This window comes from Talpa europaea (genome assembly GCF_964194135.1).
Source record: "Talpa europaea genome assembly, chromosome: 15".
NCBI classification, from domain to species: Eukaryota; Metazoa; Chordata; class Mammalia; order Eulipotyphla; family Talpidae; genus Talpa; species Talpa europaea.
Window position 1 is genome coordinate 73,520,641 of NC_140083.1, and position 22,626 is coordinate 73,543,266.

The 22,626-nt window shown below is 47.7% G+C and overlaps 1 protein-coding gene across 3 annotated transcripts in view; it reads left to right on the top strand.

Moving 5' to 3' along the window:
* The window catches only part of IQSEC3 (IQ motif and Sec7 domain ArfGEF 3), a gene marked incomplete at its 5' end in the record, with an annotated part of 85,455 nt that overhangs the window by 16,024 nt on the left and 46,805 nt on the right, over positions 1-22,626 (top strand). For all 3 annotated transcript variants that reach the window (XM_084255150.1, XM_084255148.1, XM_084255149.1), the window contains one exon: positions 10,626-10,709. In XM_084255150.1, the coding sequence (XP_084111276.1) occupies positions 10,626-10,709 (84 nt within the window). The remainder of the gene's footprint in view (positions 1-10,625; positions 10,710-22,626) is intronic.

Consider the following 22,626-nt stretch of genomic DNA (forward strand, 5'->3'; position numbering starts at 1 on the left):
GCCTGGGGGGCTCCATTGTTCCTGGAGGTCACAGCACACTATCTCTATTCTATTATCTGCCTGCTGGTTTCAGCAGATACTGGTTTCCCAGTATGTTCCTCATACCAGGACTTTTGCCTTTGGTGAGAGGTCCCCTCATTACCCTACACCTACCCTACCCAAGCAGGAACTCTGGACCCCAAGATGATATTTGTGGGAACAAGGGGGGCTAGGGATCCCACAATATCAAACATAAAACTGGAAGTGTATTTAGAACTTAAGTGCATTTTTATCGACACTCTGGATGTGTGCGTGAAGTGAGGTATGTGCGTTAAGCGGTGTCTATTTGTGTGTGTGCACCAAGGGGCATGTGTGTATGTTTATGTGTGTGAATCTTTGCACACCCAAGAAAGTTTATATAAGCACATTGAGGATTAGCTCGTAGCTGGTTCATCAGAAGCAGTGGGTGCTTGTGAATGAGTGGGAATGTGAATGGGTGGGTTCACGAACACAGCAGGTAGCTAGAAGGTCAGTTGAGGCTGTGGGACTGGGGTTTTGCTGGATGAGGTTTTGTTTCTGTCTAATTCCAAGAGCCCATGTTACAGAGCACAAGGCTCTTTCCATTTATAGCCCACTCCCCCACAGACTGGGCCAGAGGCAGCTTGCAGCAGGAAGGGCCTGGGGCTAAAGCCTTGGTAGTGGGTTCTCAGCAGATCATCAAACCTTTCAGCCTTAGTATTATCTTTAGCCAAATTGCATTGATAATAACGTGAATTATTATTATATACAATATTATTACTATCATTGTCCACTGGGATCATCTTTAGGGCATTCCAAAGTGTTTTGAAAATCAGAAACTCTGCACAGATGTGGTTATTAATATTGATCAGGATTTGCGGTCACCATTCCTGGAAAAACAATGCACGCCCACAATTGAGAAAGGCCGGGTGAGTAAGCCGGGAGTCATGCTCCTCTGGTGTTGCAGAGTAGGATGCAGTGTGAAGCAGCCGCTGAGGCTGGCATGGGCTGGATGGCCTTGATCTGTCCTCTCAAGCTGCCTTTACCCAGCAGCCAGGCACCCGTCTGCCAGGTAATAAAGAGATCTTGTGTGAGGGAGGCTGGCAAGATACAGCCAAGTGCCCGGCTTCATAATTCATGCTGAGCCACCCGGTCTGGCCCTGGGAGCCCTGGATCCATGCGAAGTGCCCATTTCTCTGGCCCTGGGAGCCCTGGATCCGTGCGAAGGTGGCTGGACTTCAAGCAAGGAGTCTTCGAACTTGGCAACTGAATGGCTCTGGGGTTGCTGGCAATGTCTCCCTGCCAAGCAGGAAGGAGAAAGGGCAGTATGGAGGACTGAAGAAGCTGTAGCTGTTGCAGGGCTGGGCAGAGTTGTGAGCATGTTGGGAGCAGCGGGACTTCCTGGCACACTCAGTGTATGGACTGAGTTTCCTGGTCGGGGTTAAGCTTCTTCCGGACTGGCAGGTTGATGCAGGCAAGGCTGTGTGATGTTAGATAAGTATCTTCATCTCTCTGAGTCTCCCTATCCATAAAAAGAGCATTAAAATGAGCTAATGTGTGGAAAGGGCTTGCACTGCCTTGCACATGTGATGACAACGGTGAATAGGCCTGTGCCCCTGTGCACATTTCATTTTTGTGCATGTTTAAGTGCCCATTTCTCGCCAACACCCACAGTGGTACGGACTTACTCACACACTGAGTTGAGAAGTGGTATCTGCTATAGGGCACACGCCAGACTCTGTCCTGTACCAAATGTAGAGGCAAATTTGTAACAGTGCCTCTCTGTTAAAAACCTCACTCTAGGACAAGGAGATGTGACATGTATATAAACACTGGCAATACAGCATGGAAAAATTGAATTCGCAGCCCATTGGTGTCAGGGGGGGATGATGCGGGACCCCAGCATCTACTGCCTTAGAAATTTGCAACCAGGGCAGATCTGATGAGGGACAGACAGCTCTGTTTTGTGCCACAAGGCACAGCGGGAGAGACTTGACAAAGGCTGAAAGATTCATTTTCAGAACGGTCATCAGATGGTTGGGAAGCTGGTGCTGGCTGTTGGGTCCTTTGCTCATGGCCCTCTTTGTGGAGTGGTTGGGCTTCCTCCAAGCATGGTGGCTGGTTTGTGCCTATTACCACGGGGAAAATGTAGTAATGTGGAAGTCCAAGGGGAGGGTAGTTTCAAGAAGGAGGGTCTGGCCAAGGATTACTGTAAGAAAGTAAAGTCAGTTAGAAACTGAAATTCCCACTGGGTTTGGGAACCAGGAGATCTTTGGGGAGTTCCCTGAGGAAAGTTCTATTAGGGATCTGGGGGAAGAACCATGTTACAGCAAGCTGGCAGATCAGGTGATAAGAAGTTCATGCAAACAGACAACTCGTTAGAAGGTTGACTATAGAAGAAAGGGGGAGGAACTGTAGAGAAAATTAGTTTTGATGAGAGATGTGAGCATGTTCATATGCTGAAGAGAAAAGGCCTATGAAATGTCCACTGAAGAGCAGCAGGGGAGGAGAGGGGATGAAGAGCTGAGGAGACTAGACAGGGCTTGGAGGTGAGGAGAACCCCTCCCTGCTGACCGTTCTCGCTGACAGGGATTGAGGTGAGGGTGGCAGGAGCAGGATGCATTGCTCGGCCAAGTTCAACTGCAAGTGCTTATCATGGTTTAACTCATTTTGTCTTCACTATAACCATTTAAGAAGCTCTATTATTAATCCCACTTTACAGATGAGGAAACCAAGCAAAATTTGTACTTAGGAGTTAGGAAGGATTGCTCAAGAATCTTCCTCCAGACAGTGAGAGAAGGAAGCCTAAGAAAGCCAGGGCAGGAGGGGACCCAGCAGTGCCTCTGTGAGCTGGTGGAATGAGAGAGCTGGCTCTGGCAGCTGCAGTGGGCGGCTTTGCATGAGAAGAATGCATCTCCAGCTGTTTATAAAACAAGAAAATCTTTTTCTTTTTAATTAAATCTAGTGGGCATCCCTAACACGTAAAACAGTCCAACTCAGAGCTGCCCTGTTTGACACATAAGGTCCTATGCTCTGCCTTCTCCAGTTTCCCCTTGACCTTTCATAGCCCCAAGGGCAGCTGATGGGGCACCAAGTCTCCCCGAAACACAAGAGGAAAACACTGGGTTTGTGCCAGTCAAGTTCATTTCTGTCATATGAGCATCCAAAGAACCTACAGTGTGTTTTCAAGGTAAATCTGTGTGGAATAGAGAGGCAGGCAACTATTTTTCTAGAACTTTGCAACCTCCTAGCATTTGATAGCAGGAACATGGACAGGACCTTTATTTCTCCCCAAGGAACATGAGCAGAGAATGAAAGAGAAGCAAATCCGGGTGAGTGAGAAAGTCCAGCCTATGTCAGGCTTGGGACAGACTCTGAACCCCAGTAGCCTACCCAGACCTGGAAACCCACAGCAGCACACCGCCACCCATATCTTCTGTAACCTTTCATCTCTGCATACTGAAACATCTGAAATCACTTATGTTTTTAAAAAGATTTATTTATGCATACAAGAACTGGGGTATAGGCCAGAGGTACAGAGAGGTGAGAGGATTCGCCAGAGACAGAGTGGGGAGCAGAACAGGCAGATCTACTGAAATACACTGCTGAGGGGTGCAGTGGGTGAGACAGGAGAGGTCTGCTGCAGTCACCTCCCTGGCTGGGGATGGAACTCATGCTGTAGTGGCTGGCGATAGCTTGATAGCGCTGAGACTTAACCCCTGTGCCACAAAGGAAGCCTTGAAATCATTATTAAGATCTTTCCAAAGCTTTCTGTAGAAGACTGTGCAGTGACAGATTGCACCAAAGAGCAGAGGAAATCTACCTCTTCCTCCACGGCCCCAGGCTGGAGGAAGGCATGGAGAAGGAAGTCAAGATGGCATCCTGGGGGGCTGCTCACAGTCATGCTATTGTTGCTGAGTTCCTCAATGGCAAAGACTAATAACATCAATAATAGTCATCATAAGATTTTGCATCTGTGCAGGGTTTATTATGTTTCTCCCAAGGCAGTTTCACATTCAGAGTCTTATTGAATCCCCACAACTGAGTCAGATAAAGAGGGCAGGAGTGAGAGACTCATTTACCAGGACTTGACCCTCCCTTGGATCTGCAGCAGTGAGGGGGCTGGGCTGCCAACTCCAGCTGAGCACTATTACTACGGCACTTCCCAGGGGCTCTCAACCCCTAGGCCCAGGTCCAAAGTTTGCCCCATCCAATATCTCCACCCCAATTTTCTCATTGTCCTAGTTTCCGGCCCCCTGGACTTCTTTGGCTCAGTGACGAGCCATCTGGTCTCTGAAAATCCAATCTAGCACTTGAAAGAAAGGGAAAATGCAGTTTTTTTGTTTTTGCTGCTGCTGCTTGGAGGGGGGTTAATAATTAGGTGATGTGGGGGTAATGAAGGAGGGAAGTTAGACAAGGAATTATTCTAAAGCCTGTTGATGAAGGATCAAGTAGCGAGAAGGAGAACAAGATTTTTTATCTTAAAAAATATCAGTTGGGTTAAGGTACAATTACATACATTAAGATCAGCCCATATAAGTACATATAGTTCCATGAGTTTTGACAAATGTCTACAGTTGTGTAACCATGATCTCAATCAAGCAATAGAGCATTTCCATTACACCAAATGTTGCCTTGTTCTCCTTTGCAGGTGAATCTCTACCCTCCCATGTCGCTGAAATTGATTTGCTTTTAGTCACTAATATTTTGCCTTTTCTAGAGTGTCACATAAAGGGAGTCATACAGTGGGGAGATCTGTATCTACCTTCCTTCACTTAGCATAATTCTTTTGAAACTCATCCACATTGGCTCATGTATGAGTAAGCTTATTCCTTTTTTATTGCTGGATAGTATTCCATTCTATAGCTATACCTATGGCAATTTGTGTATCCACTTGCCAGTTAATGGACATTTAGGTTTGCTGGTTGTTTTTTTTTTACATGAATCTTTATTCACATGATAACTACCTCTACATGCTTTTGAGCACATGGTTCATAGGTTCGAAGGATACATCATTTGCTCAATTTATAGTCCAAGTTGGTGCATGTATGTGTTTGTGCACTCGTGGTGTTAACTCCATGAGTTAACACATGCCATTCCTCCTCAGGATGAAGATGCTCACAAAGTGGGAACCACTCATTTTAGTCTTACAATGCAAGAGATGAATATTCAAACAAAAATACTTAATGAATGTTTAACTTTTTAATATTATTTTATTGTGGTAAGAACACTTATAAAATCTATCCTCTTAACAAAATTTTAAGTGTATAATACAATATTGTTAACTAAGCACATTGTTGCAGAGCAGATCTCTAGAACTGATTTATCTTGTATAATTATGCCACTGAGTAGCAACTTTCCATTTTCCGCTTACTTCTAGCCCCTGGTAATCACTGTGTATGCTCTAATTCAATAAGTGTGACTATTTTAGATACTCATATAAAGGGGATCATGCTCTATTTGTCCTGCTGTGACTGACTTATTTTGCTTACCATTCTGTCTTCCAGGCTCATGAGTGTGGTCATATATTGCAGAATTTCGTTCTTTTTTTAAGGCTGAATAATATTCCATTGTATGGATGTCATGTTTTCTTTATCCACTTATCCATCAGCAGATATTTAGGTTGTCGTGAATCTTGGATATTGTGAATAGTGCTGCAATAAATATTGGATTACTGCTGTCTCTTTGAGACCCTGATATCTTATTGTAGTTTTGATTTGCATTTTCATTTGTATGTCTTCTTTGGAGAATTTTTATTTCTGTCCCTAATTCATTTTCAATCAAGTTATTCGCTTTTTGCAATGGAGGTGTTCCTTCTATATTTGGAAATCAGCTGCTTACCTGATATATGGTTTGCACATAGTTTCCCCCATTCCATTTTGTTTTCATTCTGTTGATTCGTTCCTGGAACTTTTTAGTTTAATGTAAAATTTGTTGTCTAAACTTTTGGTGTCAGATTCAGGAAATCATCCCCCAGATCAGTGTCATTAAGCCTTGCCCCTGTGTTTCCTTCTAGGAGTTTTATAGCTTCAGATCTTACGTTTAAGCCTTCATCCATTTTGAGTCAGTTCTTGTGTAAAGTGTAAGATCGGAGTGCAAAATCATTCATTTGCATGTGGATCTCCAGTTTCTCCAATACTATTTGTTGAAGACACTATCTTTCCTCTGTCTTGCATTCTTCGCTGGCCCAAGATCGATTTGCCTTACACGGATAGAGTTGTGGGATTTTTACTGCTAAGAACATTTGCTGCTATCAATAGTTTTGTGACAATGTAGTTTTTCTTTATCTTGGTTGAATACCTAGGAAAATTATTATAGGGGCATATGGTAGTGTATGTTTAACTGTGTGAAACTGCCAGAATGCTTTCCAAAGTGCTACATGGTTTTACATTCCCACAAGAATAGAAGAGTTTCAGGTGTTCCATCTCCTTTTCAGCACTTGGTATTGTCAAATTTTTCTATTTTATTCATTCTAGTGCATGGAGAGTAATGTTTCCTTGTGATTTTAATTTGTAGATCCCTAATAACTAATAATGTCATTAATGTGTTTTCCTAGGTGAAGTATGTGTTAAGATCTTTTGTACATATTTTTATAAAGTTATTTGTCATCTTATTGAACTGTAAGTTTTACCTTTTTTGTAAATAGTGTCTTTCAAAGAGAATTTTATTTCTTTTTTAAAAAAAAGATTTATCTGTTCATTTATGCATAGAGCAAATAGGGTATAGGCTAGAGGTGCAGGGTGTGGGAGGATTCACCATAGTCAGAATGGGGAGCAGAATAGGTGGATTTACTGAAATGTGTGCTAAGGGGAACAGCAGGCAAGACAGAAGAGGTCTGCTGCACCATGTGGGTTAGCTCCCTGGTTGGGGAACTGAACTCAGGACACTGTGGCAATAACATGATAGTGCTAGAACTTAACCCCTATGCCACCAGGAAGGCCCAAGAAATTTATTTCATTGAAGTCTAATTTATAAATTGTTTTCTTTTATGGTTTGCTTTGTGTGTCCTTTCTAGGAAATCTCTGCAAACCCACAGATTTTCCTTGAGAAATTTTATAATGTTATCTCTTATTTTAGGTCTATGATCCATTTTGTATTAATTTTTATAAACAATGCAAGGTGTGAATGGAAGTCTACTTCTTCTGTATATGAATATCCAAATGCTTTAGCATCATTTATTAAAAAGATTACCACTCCCCACTGAATTATCTTGGTACTTTTACCAACGATCAATTTGCCAGGAATCAATACCTATGTGATTCTATTTCTAGTCTTCCTGGCTCAGTTCATCTGCATGTATATTCTTTTACCAACACCAAACAGTCTTGATTTGGGTAGTTTTATTTTAAGTCTTCAAAGTACACAGTGTCAGTCATATGACTTATTCGTGCTTTTCAGCCTCTCCTTCCCCAGAATAGGAGTGACTTTTGAGAAAATAAGCTATTTCTCTCCTATCATCAATATTTCAATAGAGAAGCCTTCCGGGAGGAGGTGAGAAAATTAAGAGAAAGTAGGGAATAAAGGAACCTGGTTCGCAGACTCTACCAGTTCTAGCCACAGCAGCACCAGGATGGTGGGCTGGGGAAGGTAGCTGGGAATGATTTTATGGAGCTCAAAACAGCTCCTTTAGGGAGCTTCTGTTTCCTTCCAAACGTTGGGGGTTGAATCTGCTGTAATGGCAGTGGGAGCAGGATGGGGAGCACTCCTTCCAAATTACCCTGTGGGATTCTGGCTTTCTTCTTTGATTGTCCTGCTGGAAGTCCCCCTTGGCCATCCCTTTGCCAGCCTCACCTACAGCAGTACTGCACACATCATCAGTTTCTCAAACTATTCAACTATTTTTATGGTCCTGTGTGGAATCCTGAGTCTCGAGCTAAATATAGATGTGAGAAGTTATAGGTGCACAGCCTCGTATCATTTCCAGAGCCTGGCCTGGGCGGAAGCTTTAATTAGCTCCTCACAGCCCTTGACATTCCCTTCATTTTCCAGCCAGCTGGGCCTCTGGTCTCTGCACTTCCCTGCCAGCCCCACCACTGTCTTCCCAACTTTCCGTTTCTCAAGAGACAAGGTCTCTTTATGACTGAGCTCTAGGGTGTCCTCTGCCTTCTTTAAAGACCCTCCATCCCTATTGTGCTTGGGTGGTGCAAAGAGAGCTGCTCATCCCCTGTTCCTCTCATTCACAGAGAACCCCAGGCTCCTTCCCAGCCCAGCCTCACAACGTGACTGGGCATAAACAACATCGGATCCCCATGTGGGCCCATGGGCTGCTCCCATTAGGTTTGCCACATCTGCCCAATCCTGCTACCCCACCAATCTGCATCATCTTGGGGACCGTTGGGATTGCTAAAGCAGACTGAATTCTGCCTAAAGTCATGGGCCCTGAGGTCAAAATCCAAAAAATAAATGTTTGGCTGGATATCACAGTTTTTCTCATTCTGGATTCCAAAAGTCAAGCACCAGAAGGTACTTTTTGGTCATGTTCCTTTTTCAGTAGGGCTTTCCATTGCCAATATCCTTGGGTCCCCTCCACCTCTAGAATGCCTGCAACCCACACAGACGACAAAGTGAATGATGTTTCCAGAATGGTGGGACTTGCTGGCTCTATGGAAGCACCCACCACCCCGCTCCTGCCCCACTCTAGGGAGCTAGGGGCTTGGCTCACGTTCCTGGTGTACCTTGAAATATCTACCTCACCCCAAAGAGCAGCGATTGCATGCATACCTTGCTCCTTTCTTTACCTCTCCAGTAGGTGCTCTGCCTGAATACCCCAGCATCTTAGGGTTTGCTCCACCTTCCTGGACCCTGTATCACTCCACACCAAGCCTCAATTTCTACCACAATAAAATGGGGGTGCAGAGATGTGTATTTGATCATCTATCCTGGGGGAGGGACTTAGGGACAGAGAACTAATCACGTTGAAAGCAGAGGTTGCCAGGAACCAAGTTCTGAGAGTGGCTCTATGGAAGGGACAGCCACTGCCTCTTGGTGCTCACATCCAGCCCTGGCTGACTTAGGGTGCAGGAAATGTCACTGGAGGAAGAAAAAAAATCTATCATTTGACTGATGAAATTAAAAGGCAGGGTCAGAAAACTGAGTGAGGAAACATCCGTTTGTGTAGCCTTTACTTCACGATGCACTTTCTCCTCATGGCTGCTTTTGTTCCCCTAAAGCTCTGCAGGGTGCCATGGTTGCTATCACCCTAGGCTGCCCATCCCTAACGAGGCCTGACCCTGCTGAGCAACTGACATCAGGCACGTTCAGGGTGCTGTGGCCCTAGGCACCTTGATCTTTTTCTGACTGACTTTTCAGTTTCCAGTTTTGTTTAAAAGTTTCCCCAACATACAGGCTATATTCCTAAGTTTCCTTCTAAATTTTCCCTTATTTTGCTATTCTCATTGAAATATGTACTCTTTCCACAATTAATTTTGTCAGGTTGAGGTAAGCTCCCATGTTATTTTCTTCCATGAGGATAACCAGACTCAGCAGTTTCCTGCCTGTGCTTTCATAACCTAGAGTCTCCCAAGAGATGTGTGGGATGTGACTTCCAAAATGGGGCCGAGAAGGTCAGGAGGTGACGTGGGCCCCGTAGAGCCATTCTGCTTTTGTTGCTTTACAAACGCACTTCCAATAAAGACTGGGTTGGGACGGAGTGTTCTGAAGCTAAAGGAAGTTTAAAAATCCTAACCAGATGGTCTTTGAGTGTCCTTCCAGGTCTGCTATCTTCTGCCTCCAGATGCCAACTGGCTTGTAAAGGGTGAGAAGGCAACAGGTCAGCATAATTTTATCCACAAGTAATTTCAATATTAAATCTCAAGTTGGTTCAAAGTGGACATTAGAATCACAGCCTTTTAGAGGTGGCGGGGACCTTGGAAACCACTAGTCTAGTGGCTCTCCATTCTGGCTGCCTTTAGAATAGGAGCTATTAAAAAGTCCTGACGTCCTGACCCAGGTCAGACCAAGTGAATCAGTCCCTGGGGGGCAGGCATCAGGCATCAGTAGTTTAAAACATCTCCTGGTGAGTCTAATAAGCAGCTAGGGCTGAGAACCACTTCTCTTGTTCAACTCCTCTGCTTCATGAGTAAATAAACCGAGACTCAGAAAGGTGTACTGGGAAGCACACCACAGGCTAGCTGTACTGCTGGCTAGGACCCAAATTGTCCCCTCCTGGGTTGGCTTTTTCATCTGCATCAAACCACTCCTGCATCAAGTGCCATACCTTGGATTTTCAGCCAGCAACACTAAGGTCTCTGTAAGAATGTTATATAGCGTTGCATATGGTAGGCTTAAGAAAGTTTACTGCATGCAATTCTGTGTATGATGATAAACAGGCCTAGGTTATGTGAACTAGCTGTGAAAGGATAAAAGATAGAGCAGAATAAGTGGTCTATGCCTTCGGGGAGCCTACTCTGGGGTGGAGGTGCAGAAGAAGGAAGAGTTACTGGGAGGTCAGGGAAGCTACCGGCAGAAGGTGGTGTTTGCATTGGGCCTACTGTGATTGAAAAAGGTTACAATTGATTGTAACCTTGATTGGGGCAAGGGTGTGGGAGGGGACATCTCAGTGTCTGAGAGTCCAGAGGGCCCTGCTGTGTGGACTCGGCTCTGACCTCCTTCCTCTGCTCTGCCCTCAGGAATGAGACCGTGCTGCACCAGTTCTGCTGCCCAGCCGCCGACGCCGAACAGAAGCCAGCCTGCTCCGACCTGGCCTCCCAAAGGTGGGACCTGGGGGGCGCATCTCTCTTCCTCGCTCCCACTGACCTTCCCCTCAGAGCAGCGCGCACCACGGGCGCCATGTTGTCTCCTCCTAGAGTCTCGTGTGTTTGTGTTTGTTTGTTAGTTTGTACCTCCTTCCTCACACTTGCTTCTCTCTTTCCTTCCTCTGGCCCCCAGAAGAGCCATTCCCAACTCCTGAGGCCATTATGCCCGTATTGTTCAAATCCCAAACCTCCACTCCTTCCCTGTAAATGGCCTAAACAAATAGAATCTTTTCCAAGGAGGTGTCTTATGTGTCTCACATGGTGAGCTGCCTGGTACTCCGTGGTGCCGGGCCACAGAGCATGCCTGTCCTTCCTCTTGCATCGGAGATTTGTATTTTTCTTTCTCATCTTCCTCTTTCCATAAAGGCGCCAAGATGGCTGACTTGAATTTTAAGGACTTTTCAACCTTCCTTGCATGAGGTGCCAGTGTGGGAAAGAAGGGGGCACGAGTCAGGGTTCAGTGTCCCTATCCCAGACTCCCCCTTCATCTTGTTTGGGGTTCTTCACACACTCTCCTGTCTCCTTTCCTTGTAATCTCTCTCCATCATGCTTTCCTCTTTCTCCTTCTATATTCACCTGTCTTTCTGCTCCTGTGCTCCTCCATTTTCCCTCTCCCTCTCTCTGTCCAACCTCTGTCCCTTAATGTGGTCTGTTCTCGTCTCTCTTCCTTCAATGTCTATCTCGGTTCTGCACATTTCTCTTTTCTTTACTTGATCTTTACTTCACTGGGACTCAAGATATTCGGATTTTGCCCAAAATCTGCCCCATCAACGTGCTCCTGTTGTAGCGATAAATTTGAGCAAGTTCTTTATCTCCCTTGGGCCTTAGCTTCTTCATCTGTGTGATGAGAGGATCAGTCTATTCAATTACATGCAATCTCACTGAGCCTCGCAACCTTTCAGTGAGATGGATCCATACGGGCTTTATTAGCCTGTGAGTAGAGGGCGGGGTCAGTGCTCAGGGCTTGCCCACAATCACATGCCAGCAGGTCCCAGTGCCAGGCTTACACTGGAGGCATCTGACTCCTAATGCTTATCTGTTTGGGTATAAGATTCTGTGAACCTGTGACCTCTACCCCTGAATTCCTTGGGAAAGAACTAGATAGTAATCAGAGATGATGGCTGTTGGGTTTGGGGGTAGAAAACCACCCCCTGAAAGGTGCTGCTACTTGTTTTCCTTTAAAGGGACATCAAAGAGGGTTGAGGCTGGTACAGAACTCTGAGGTGGAACTACAGGAGCAGAACCATAAAATCAGTTGAGGGGAGGCATGGCTGTTCCCTGAGGCCAACTAAGCTGGAGGCCGCAAGGCCAAAAGAAAGGACCGAGACTTGCTGACACCCCAGATAACTCACTGTGCCAAGTTCTGTGCCAGGAACAGAATGACAAAGCCACCTGAATGTGGGACCTTGTGGTGCCCCCAAAGAGAAAATGGCTCTCGTAGAAACCAGAAGGAAGAGAGAAACGGGAGAATGAGACAGAGCGAGGACAAGTAGCAGAACGACACTAGAGTGACCTGAAGGAGAGAGATCACAGGCCCTGGATCCTTCCTGCGAGTTGCCACTGTTCAGACACAAGACCAAGTCTTTCCTTAAAATGTCCCCCTAGGCAGGGGAGGAACAGAGAGAAAAGCAGTCTGCTTGTTAGCAGCAGAATGAGGGGGTACTCCAGGTCCCCCAAACCTGCATACTCTAAATGGGTTCTGCCATCCACCACATCAAGACAAAACATCCTCTTAGTAATGTAAAGCCTTTAATAGAAAAGAGCTTTAATACAATCTGTGCAATAGAGAGAAGAGAAGTGAAGAGAGTATAGTTAAAATAGTTTATGCATGAAACACCCAAAGTCAGCCACCCCCTCGTGGGTAAATACCCAGTCAAACAGGGTTGGTCCAAAGCAGGGCCACCGAGGCCCGAAAGCCTGCCACAAGTGTAAGGCACCTTCTGGGTGCAAGGGGAAGACGGGCCCAGGTGAGTCTAGAAGGAAAAGAGCAAAATCAAAACCCAAGTCAAGATAAAGGCTGCTATTGTCAGCCTCCCTGCGGGTCTCACTCAGGCCTCTGCCTCTTTCAAGTGCCTCCTCCATGTCTACCAAGTTCCTGGTACAAGTCCAAGACGGAGAAGCAAGCGCAGCTTCTTCTTCATATGTCTCTACTCCATGTGCCTCCTTGCTTCCCTTTCTAAGGCCTGCTCCCAGTCTTTTTCTTGCTGCTCACTCTTCCCTTCCTTGGGGGGGCTGAGCACCTGGACCCTTCTCTTTCTGTGGCTACCACACTGTTACATGTTCTGTACCCCCCCCCCACCCTACAACTCCTTTCAGTGAATAGTTCATTGCCACACCCCAGGTGCATGACATGTGCCCTTAAGAAGCTCAGTCTTGGGGTGGGAGAGTTACCGGCAAGAGTACTCCCCCCTTGGGTTTTCATGGTGGATCCTTGCTTTCTCTCACACCCACTCTTTCCATGCCGACACTCTTCTGACTGCCTGGCCAGCTCCCAGCAGTCCTGGCTCCTGGTGGGGAGTGGAGGGGCATGTGGGAAAGAGGGGAGCGGGAGAAAAGGGGTACTGCCCCTTCACGAGCACTGGGGCGCCAAAGGAATAGGAATCTTTTCCAGGACTCAGGTGGGATGGTGGGAAAGCTATCATCTTAGTTTCTCCTTGGAGAAGGCTGGGGGGGCGGTGGTCTGGGGTCGAAGGTGAGGTGGGAGATTTTCTTGATGCTGTTCATGGAAACCTGTCAAAGTGCCTCCCGCAGCGCTCCCCTCTGAGGGGGGCAGAGAGACTTGCTCCTGATCAGTCCAGACCTTCAGCTCCTGTCTGCGGCTGTTCCCGGTTACTCCAAGTTGTCATGTCTGTTTGTCTGATCTGTAGTTTCCTAGAGCGTGTTGCTGTCCCTGTCCGTCTGTCTGTCTCTCTGATGTCAGTTTCTCAGCTTCTCTGAGAAGTCCTCTGGATGTTTTCTGACTGTCCGACCGTGTCTGTGTCAGTCAGTCTGTCTGTGCTTGGTTTCTTGGGGGAATTCCATCTGAAGATAAGTTTCCTCCCATCAGATCCCCAACATCCCTGCTTCCAACCCTTTCAATCACCCCTTCCCAGCCCCATGTCACTTCCTTTTAGCCAGGTATTCCCCCTTCAGAGAGCATAGCCCCCACCCCCCCAACCCAGGCTGACAGTGGGCACAGGGTGACAGTGAGCTCAGCCCTCTGGGCCACCTTCAGGAGATCCTGGCCTGAGCAAGCCAGTCTCCTCCTCAAAGCTCAGCCAGGCTCCCGTCATGACGTTGCAGCCTCCTCTAAGCGTTTTGAAGAGAAGCAATCTGGTCTCTATAGAGACTCCAATGAGAACCCCCAAACCAATCACCCACATGTCAGAGCTGGCATCGAAGGCTCCCTTACTTCCTCTAGTGCACCTCAGCTGAAGCCAGTGGTGACTGCAGTCAGCCAGGTTTAGGTGTCTGCCCCCAGGCTGTGAGGATGGGTAAGATCCCTCTCTTTGAGCCACTGGGCTCTTCCGCTAGGGCTGTGTTGGCAGCTGATCTATGAACTGATGACCCAAGCCCCATCTGATCAGATGTGAAGGTTCTGCAGTCTGAGCAAACCCTCAGTCCAGGGGAGATGCTGGGGTCCAGGAGAGACCCTCACCCTCCCAAAGGGACAGCAAAGCCCCAGCCCTAGCAGGCCAGGACAGCCTTCCCCATTCCCCTGTAAAGGAGTCGCTGGGGCTGGGGTCAGGCATGATGCTTCAGAAGTGGGAAGCCCCAAAGTCGAGCAAATCTGAAGCTGGTGTCTGAGGACTGGGCATCAGGAAGCAGTTATGGGGCTTGCCAAGGCCTCTGAGTCCAGAAGACAGGGCAGAGTTATCACAGGCTCCTCTGCTGGGCCCAGCTCCCCACACAGTGCTGGGCAGACAACCCATGTTTACCAGGTTATTTGGACCCTAAGGTGAGACTGGGGAGGGTGGGGGAGCAGCTGGCCAGGGACAGCCAGCGCATGCCAGGATCTTCTCCCCCTTCCCACCTCCTCCCTCTGCTGGCTAATGGCAGGGCTTTATTCCGGGGAACTGAATAGGCTAGTAATTGCAGCCCTACTTTCTATCCCACGGCTCCCCTCCCTCTCAGCCTCTCCATGACATTCGGAACAATGACCCTGGCTGGCCAGCCGCCTCCTAGCATTGAGCAGAATGGCAGCCCATTTGTCTCCGTGGGTGGCAATGAGGCCGAGATGAGGAAGACTGGCTTCTATTAGGGTGATGAGAGGAGGGCGGAGGGGGTTCAGGAAGGGGAGGTGCGAGGGAGGAAGCACAGAATGGCCTTGGGGAGACCGTGGGGATGAGGGTCTGGGAGGGGCACTCTGGGCGCCAGCAGACTGAACTGACTCACAGGGCTCCCCCCCTCCCCACGTGTTGGTCCCTCTTCACCACCTCACCCTGACTCTGGGATGGAAAAGACACTCATATTTATTGAGTATCATATTTACTGCACATGCAGGGATGTTGCACGAAGCACGCTCGGTGTTTCATCTCCCTTAGTTCTGTGAGATAGCTGCTGGGCCCACTCTCAGGTAAGGACGCTGGGGTGGAGGGGAGTCAGGGGTCTTCATGGTGGGGACGCTGCTCATCAGTACTTGAGCTAGAAGGCGAGCTCTGGTCTGACTCCAAAACTCACCCTCTTTCCAAGGAGGTGCTGCTAGCATTTTTTTTTTAAGAACAGAAAGGATATCCTTCCAGCCATTGCATTTGATCTTAAATAACATCGTTTTTCTGTGGCCGTAGGTTATATTTCCTAGCTGTTCAAGGTGTGGAAAATACAGAAACAGAAAGCAGGAAGAAGCGTTTGCATGCAGCCTTGTAGAATATATTAGTGTGCAAGCTTCCAGGACTTTATTTTTCTATGCACTGGGTTTTAGATGCCCGACCCCTTCACCCCTATTTAAAAAAAAAAAATAAAAATGGTGTAACCTGCGTTTCCACATGAGACAGTGTCCATTGAGAGCCTCCTGCCTAACCAGGCCCGCCCCGTGCCCCGCCCCCTCGGGGCCCGGCTCCCCCCGGGCATCTGCGGCTACTCAGCCCGCAGAGTGTGCGCAGCGGGTGGCCCTGGGCGCCGCTGGAGGCGGCCATCCTTGTACGCTGGAGGAAGGGACACCCTTCCAGGAATGGCTGTCAGGGAGAGCCCTTGGTTAGCAGTGCCAGCGCATCCCTCCCTCCGCTTGTCTCTTCCCTGCCTTCCTGAGGCGTGATCAATGGACCAGCCAGTGTTTACTCAGCGATTACGGAGCAATTAAATTCTCAATCGATACAGTTCAGTCTTCAAACAGCTGGACTTGGGCGCTGGCGTTACATGCCCGGCTCCATTTGTCACACCCCAAGCTCGGAGGCTGCTGGGAACCTGCCCCGCCCACCGGTGGGAGGAGGCGGGGTGTTCTGAGGCTGCAGAGCTGCATGTTATTCCCCCTGGGGAAGAGTATGGAAAACCCTCAGTTTCCCCACCCCAGGTCCCAGGGGAGAATATGGGGCTCGGGGAGAGGGGAGGAAGGGGCAGCTGGCAGGCCCACCAGCCTGCCCTGCCCGCAGGCTCTGAGGTCTCAGCAGCTTCACTCCAGCAGGTAGTGGCCACCATGCGGAGAAGTTGTCTGGTCTTCAGAGTCCAGTGGTTAGTTCCCAGAAGCCTTTGCAGGAGTGGCGATCAGGTGACCCAACCCAGGGCTGTCAGAATTGCCCCATGGCCTGGAGCCTCTTCCTGGCTGTGGGGCCCAGGTGAGGTTCCTAGGGAGGAAGAGCTGGGTTTGATGTGGGTGCTGAGTCTGCACTGAAGAGCAGAGGATCGCGGGGAAGGGAGAAGCTGCTCACTGTCCTCTGAGGCTCTCTGTGTAGTTATGGCAGAATCCACCTTGGCTGGGCTCTGCACCTGTGGGTGCTCAGGAGGAGGCCAGCAGAACTTGATCCTGGGGCTAGAGAACTGTGTCCCCTGATGAGCCCATGACCTGTCACATGCCCTCTCTATGCTCTTTGTCCCCTCTCTTCCCGGATACACTTAGGAGGCACAAAGACAAAATAGATGTCAAGATACTGACACCTTGGTGGGGGCATTCCCCTACCCCCCAACAAATTCTCGAGAGACAAAGGAAAAAGCCTGTCTTGTCATGACTTTTGATTTTCTGTTCAGAGGACTTTTTCTCAGTTGGCACATGGAATTCATGTTGGGAGTCAAGTGTTTGTCCAAGCCAGTTTCCTTGTGTTTATTGCCCTCCCAGGCTTTGAGCTGTCCTCTAAGGCTGTGTCTACAGGTGACCCAGTTTGTTCCCAGAAGTGACACTGGTCCATGGGGCTTCCTTGGGGGTGTCATGGTGTGAGTGAGGCCAAGCTGGGGTTTACCTTCAAAGAACTGCTAGTTAAAACAGCTTCCTAGCAGCAGCACATTCACAGGTGGTTAGAGAATTTCTCCTCACTCTGTATATCTGTTCTGTAGCCCTCCCCCTGCCCAACCCCATGAGCTAGAAAGAGAACATTATGTATGGAGCACTTGCTCTGTGCCCTACAAGTATCCGTTCTCACCAAAAGCACCGAAAATGTTATTATTCCCATTTTACAGACAGGGAAACTGAGGCTCAGACGTATGAATGATTTGTCCAAGAGTCACATACCTGGTAAACGGCAGAGCTAGGGTTTCGAAGCAAGCCGTGGGTGACAGCTTCTCGCATGGAGTCAGAAGACCGAGAAGGGAGGTGTTTTCATCAGAGGATGTAACAGTGTGGTGGGGAGTGACAGCCAGCTCCCGCAGCTCCAAGTGGGCTGCTTGGGGTCAACACCTTTTGGGTTCGTAGTTTCTCAGGACTGACTGAGAAGACAGGGCCTTTCTTTCCTCCCGATGGGCCCGAGGCTGTTTGCCGAAGCAGGTGGCATTAGGAAAACCCATCAGAACTACGGAAGCTGAAGAGAGAAATAGCCAAAGTTTTGTGTAAGGGCAGGATGGGCACAGTGCAGGTTCTCTATGATCCGAGCAGACAGGGTAAAGGAGGAGACCTGGAGCCCTCGGTGGCTTTTCAGGCTTTAACTGGGATTTACCAGGTACACAGCAGGCAGGGGTGCTGGGGGGCCGGGAGGCTGGCAGGTCTCCCAGCCCCCAGCAAGTCTTCACTTTATCTGGGCTCTCTGGCCTTCTCTGGTGGTCTCCACTTCTCTGCTCCTCGCGGTTCTGCTTCTCTGCTCTGCTCTCTGCTCTACTCATGGTTCTGCTTCTGCTGGCATCCCTGTGACGCCACCCTGATAAGCCCACCCTTAGCCCCAGGTATACCCACTTACGCATGCCCACACCCCACTCCAGGTGCCCGCCATCAGGCATGCATTCAGGACCACAAGGATCCATCATCAACCCTAATAGTGGGAGGGCAGAAAAGCCTGATATCTTTTTCACTTACCCTACATTTTGTAAGGGGAAAAAGAGCTATGTGCCCCGCCAAGGAATATCCCCACCAAGGCTTTATTTAAAGAAAGACATGTGACAAAAGCTAATTCTTCTAGATCAACAAAATGAAAGAAAACTACTGCAAGGAATCACTAGCTGATTCCTAACGTAGAGTTTTGTCCAGTCTTCTAGGAAACAAATTTTCTTGTCTCATTTACTGAAAACTTCTTGTACGAATCTTTAGGATCTTTTCATTCCCAGGAAATAACCTCTCTTTGCAGACCGGGAGGTTTTTCCATCCTCACCATCTCCTGTGCTTTTGTTTTGTTTTCTCTTCCAAAAGGTCAACTTAATCCATTCATTTATCTTTTAAACAACAACATGACCATGGAAATGATTTATAATTTCATCAGGTGTTTCTGATGTATGACAAAAGGGGTTTTTCGGTTTCATCAAATCCCAAGAGAGAAAATACTCTTAATCTAAAACAGGTGTGACTTAATCAGATCAGAGATTCTTAAAGACTTTACTGCCTTTGAGAGGCCCTAGATAGCTTAAGGAAGGAGATTTTTGGAGGCTTCATTTGTGATGATTAAAAAAACCAAAACCAAACAGGAAAGACAGCTGTCTGTGAAGGAAGCTGGAGCGTGTTGCTGTCTCCAGCAGCGAGAAGTGCCAGGGAGGCAGAGAGAGAGAGAGAGAGAGAGGTCTGTTGATTTAGAACTTCAGGATGTCAAAGCTGGAAGAGAGCCAAGCCCTTTATTGCCCAGATAGGAAATTGAGGACCAGAGGAAGGTGCCTTGCCCAAGGTCTCCCAGCTGGTGAAGTGCAGAACTGGCTAGAAATCAGGCTTCTGAAGTAGCTGGTACTTCCCCCACTAGAATGAGAGAGGCCCACGCCCTTTTTTAATTTATTTATGTATACAAGAACCGGTGTACAGGCCAAAGGTGTGGGGGTTGAGAGGATTCACCAGAGACAGAACGGGGAACAGAACAGGCAGATTGACTGAAATACACTGCTGAGGGGAGCAGCGGGCAAGACAGGAGAAGTCTGCCGTGCCATGTGGGTATCTCGCCGGCTGGGTGGCTGGGATCGAACCTGCACTGCAGAGGCTGTGGACAGCTTCACAGCACTGTGCTCGACCACCTGTGCCACCAGGGAGGCCTGGCCCGCCCCTTCTTTATGGTTCAGTTTCCTCTTCTATAACATGAGGGGTGAACTAGCCTTCGAGGATCCTCTAGCAGGCACTATGCCTTGGCCAGGGACGGGACATACATCTGGAAAGGCCAGGAGGATCTTCAAAGCAAAACGAAGGCCAGTGCTATGAACTTGGGTCTGGGAGCAGACCCCAGAGGCAGATGGGAAAGGTGACGTTGGAACTAGCCTGAGCATATATGAAAGAAGTAGTGGCTCGATGAATGTACGAGCTTTCTCTTTCTCAGTTTTATTTGTTGTTAAAAAACAAAAGGAAGATTAATAAAACAAAACAAAAAACCACCAGAGAAACCACCCCTTGCTCATCATCCTGTGCCCTCATCCGATCAGCTCCTCTCAACTCACCCTGCGTTCTCACGCATCTTGAGCAGCGTGGCCTGGGCACTGAATGTGCCCATGTCCATAGGGAAGAGGCTGGGCCTGCTCCCTGACTCCACACTGCTGGGTCTCTGCATGTACCTTAGACCCGGGAGCAGTTTCTTTCACTCCCAAGACAGAAAAGATGGGAAATAAGGGAGGGCTAAGGGGAAAGCCAGTCATAACCTTAGCAACTAACGTGTGTACAGCATTTTCCAAGTTCTAAAATTCCTCCTTTTCCCTCTCTGGCACCTCTGTTAAAATTCACAGGGGCAGGAGTCACTTACTGTGTGCATTTTATTGCTGAGGAAATACTCAGGCGAGGGGAGCAACTTGTTCAAGTTCCTGAGGGTGGAAGCTGGAAGAGGTGAAGATAGAATTGTGCCGGGGTCCGCAGTGTGCAGTGACCAAACCCGGCTTCTTTCTTGTCACTGTTTGATTGTGTGTCCTCAGTCATGCCCTGGTGCTACCCCCCTCCACCCCACATACCTGCAGGGGCTTGGTGCCATCCAAGGCTGCGGTTTTGCAGATTTGGAGAGTCCATTCGGTTACCCTAAGATCCTTGGATTCTGGGGGTACCAACCCACCAGAACCAAATTCATAAGAGACTGATAGATTAGTATAATTTACTAATTCAGAATGAGAAATGATCCTAGTGAACAGGATACTCATAATTATGAATCAAGAAATCACTTAAAAATATGCAAATCCCCTTTCTTCTCCAAGGGCAGAGAAATATGCCGCGGGTGACTTTTGTGGATTCCCTCTAGGTTGGAAGGAAGAGAGAGGTAAGGAGGTAATCTGTGCACTAGAATGAATCCAGGAAGTCTGCAATGAAGCACTTAAAATGTGGTGCAGTTGAAAGCATGGCCAGTAATTCAAATCCAGGTTCAAATCCTGGCTTGGTCACTTGTAAACTCTGTGACCTTGGTTAAATTACTAAAGTTTTCTATCTTCAATTTATTTATCGGAAAAATGGAGATAACAATTGCACTCCCTCCTAGGGTGGTGGGAGGATTTAAAGAGATACTGCACAGAAAGGTGTCTGGCATATATTAAGCATCCAACAGACATTAGGTATTTTAAAACAGGATTTTTTAAAAACAGAAAGGGAAAAAATTGTCAAGACCCAGGAAGCTCAGGAGAAGGTATAGAAATGCAGGGATGAATGGGATATGTTTGGAATGGATGGACTGATGATTCCAGGGAATGGAGTCCTAGTAGTGGAGGTCTGGCCAGCAGGAGGGGACACGCTTCCTTGCTTGTTCATGGTCTTTGCACTGTGCCCTTCAGAGAGAGGGTCTAGGGTCTAGCCCTGCCATTGGTTGACAGATGATATGGGTAGATAAGGAGGCAGATATGTCTAGTCAAACCTAACCATAACATATGTAGTGTCAACTGGAAAGATGCCAATACCAGAGAGAGAGCGAGAGAGAGATAAAGAGAGAGACCCTGAGAACTGAGGACCAATTTGAAAAAGAGATCAAAGAATCTAAAGGCCCAGATGAATGCCAATCAAGTAGGGCCAATAGGCCTGACGGAGATTTTGTAGACATCAGGGTAGGAAAGGAAATGATTTAACTCAGCACCAGGCTGTCATAGCTCAAGCTAGGATGAGATTAAAAGCAGAGGCATATTATCAAGAAAATCTTGCCTTCTCACAGTTTGCCTGTTCTCCTAGGAGAAGACTGTTCAGCTCTCACAGAAAAAAGGTTTATGGTCTGGCACTGACCCCTACCCAACCTCTAGGTACTTCCCCAAGCTGGGATCTCTGAGGCTTCTTCCCAAAGCCAGTGAGTCTTGGATTGTCCCTTCTCTTCAGTGTTTTTTGGAAATGGACTTAGAAGCCTATAGACATGAGAGAAATTGTATGACCCTTCTGGTGCATGAGTGGTTTCTACTGCAGCATGAAAGATTGCAGCTAGACATTATGAAGGACTTCCAGAAGGAAGCTGAAGCCAAGGAAGGTGACTATAGAGACCTATCTCTAGGCATATTGCAAAATTGAGCCCACAAGGAGTTTCCTTGAAAATGGTTCTATTAGAGTAAGGTAGGCTGATCTGGGTGGGAACAGGAGGAGGGTAAAATAATTATAGCCACGAGAATACAAAACACCCAGGCCTGGCCTCATGTCTGCCATGGAAATGGGTGGTGTGCACATGTGGTTTGTGTAGGTCACCCTGAGGGGGTTCTCATGAGGTCACAGCTCTCACAATAGTATCAGGTTAGGGAAGGAAATCATCAAATAAGTGCCAGAGGCTTTACTGACATTATTTTATTAACTTTCCCGGCAAAATTATTTGATAGGTATCCCTGCTTTTCATGTAAGGAAATAGGATCAGAGAAGTTTAGGAACTAGCCCAAAGCCACACAGCTAGCGGGTGTTCAAATATTAGCCACGATCAATCTGACTGGCTCTAAATCTCAAACTCATACTCTGCTGCCTCCCAGCCCTTATTACCTCCTGATAAAGCTTCTCTTGGCAACCTCTCTAACTTTTCACTTTGCTTTTTGTAATATTGTAGGGAAACTGAATGGTGCTTTTGCTTTATGTTTTCTTATTTGACAAAATAACATGTTGGCAATCCTAAAATGGGAAAGATAGCTGTTGCTTATATAGAGTTCACGGAGCATTTTACATATGTTACTACTTTAATTCTTTCACAAAGAGGAGAGTAAAGCACAGGGAGGTGCCCAGGGCCACATGGTGGCAAATGGCAGAGCCAGTGTTCAAATCCAGGCAGTCTGGCCCCAGGTCCACAATGCTGCCCCTAATTACGAGCTGGCCAACCCCGCCTGTGGCCTTATGTGGCCCGAAGCCTGGCTCCCAGCTGGCTCCTGGGCTGACACTTCTCTTGAGGACACCTCTCCCAGCCTCCCCTGCCATTTCCAGCAGCTCCTTTGG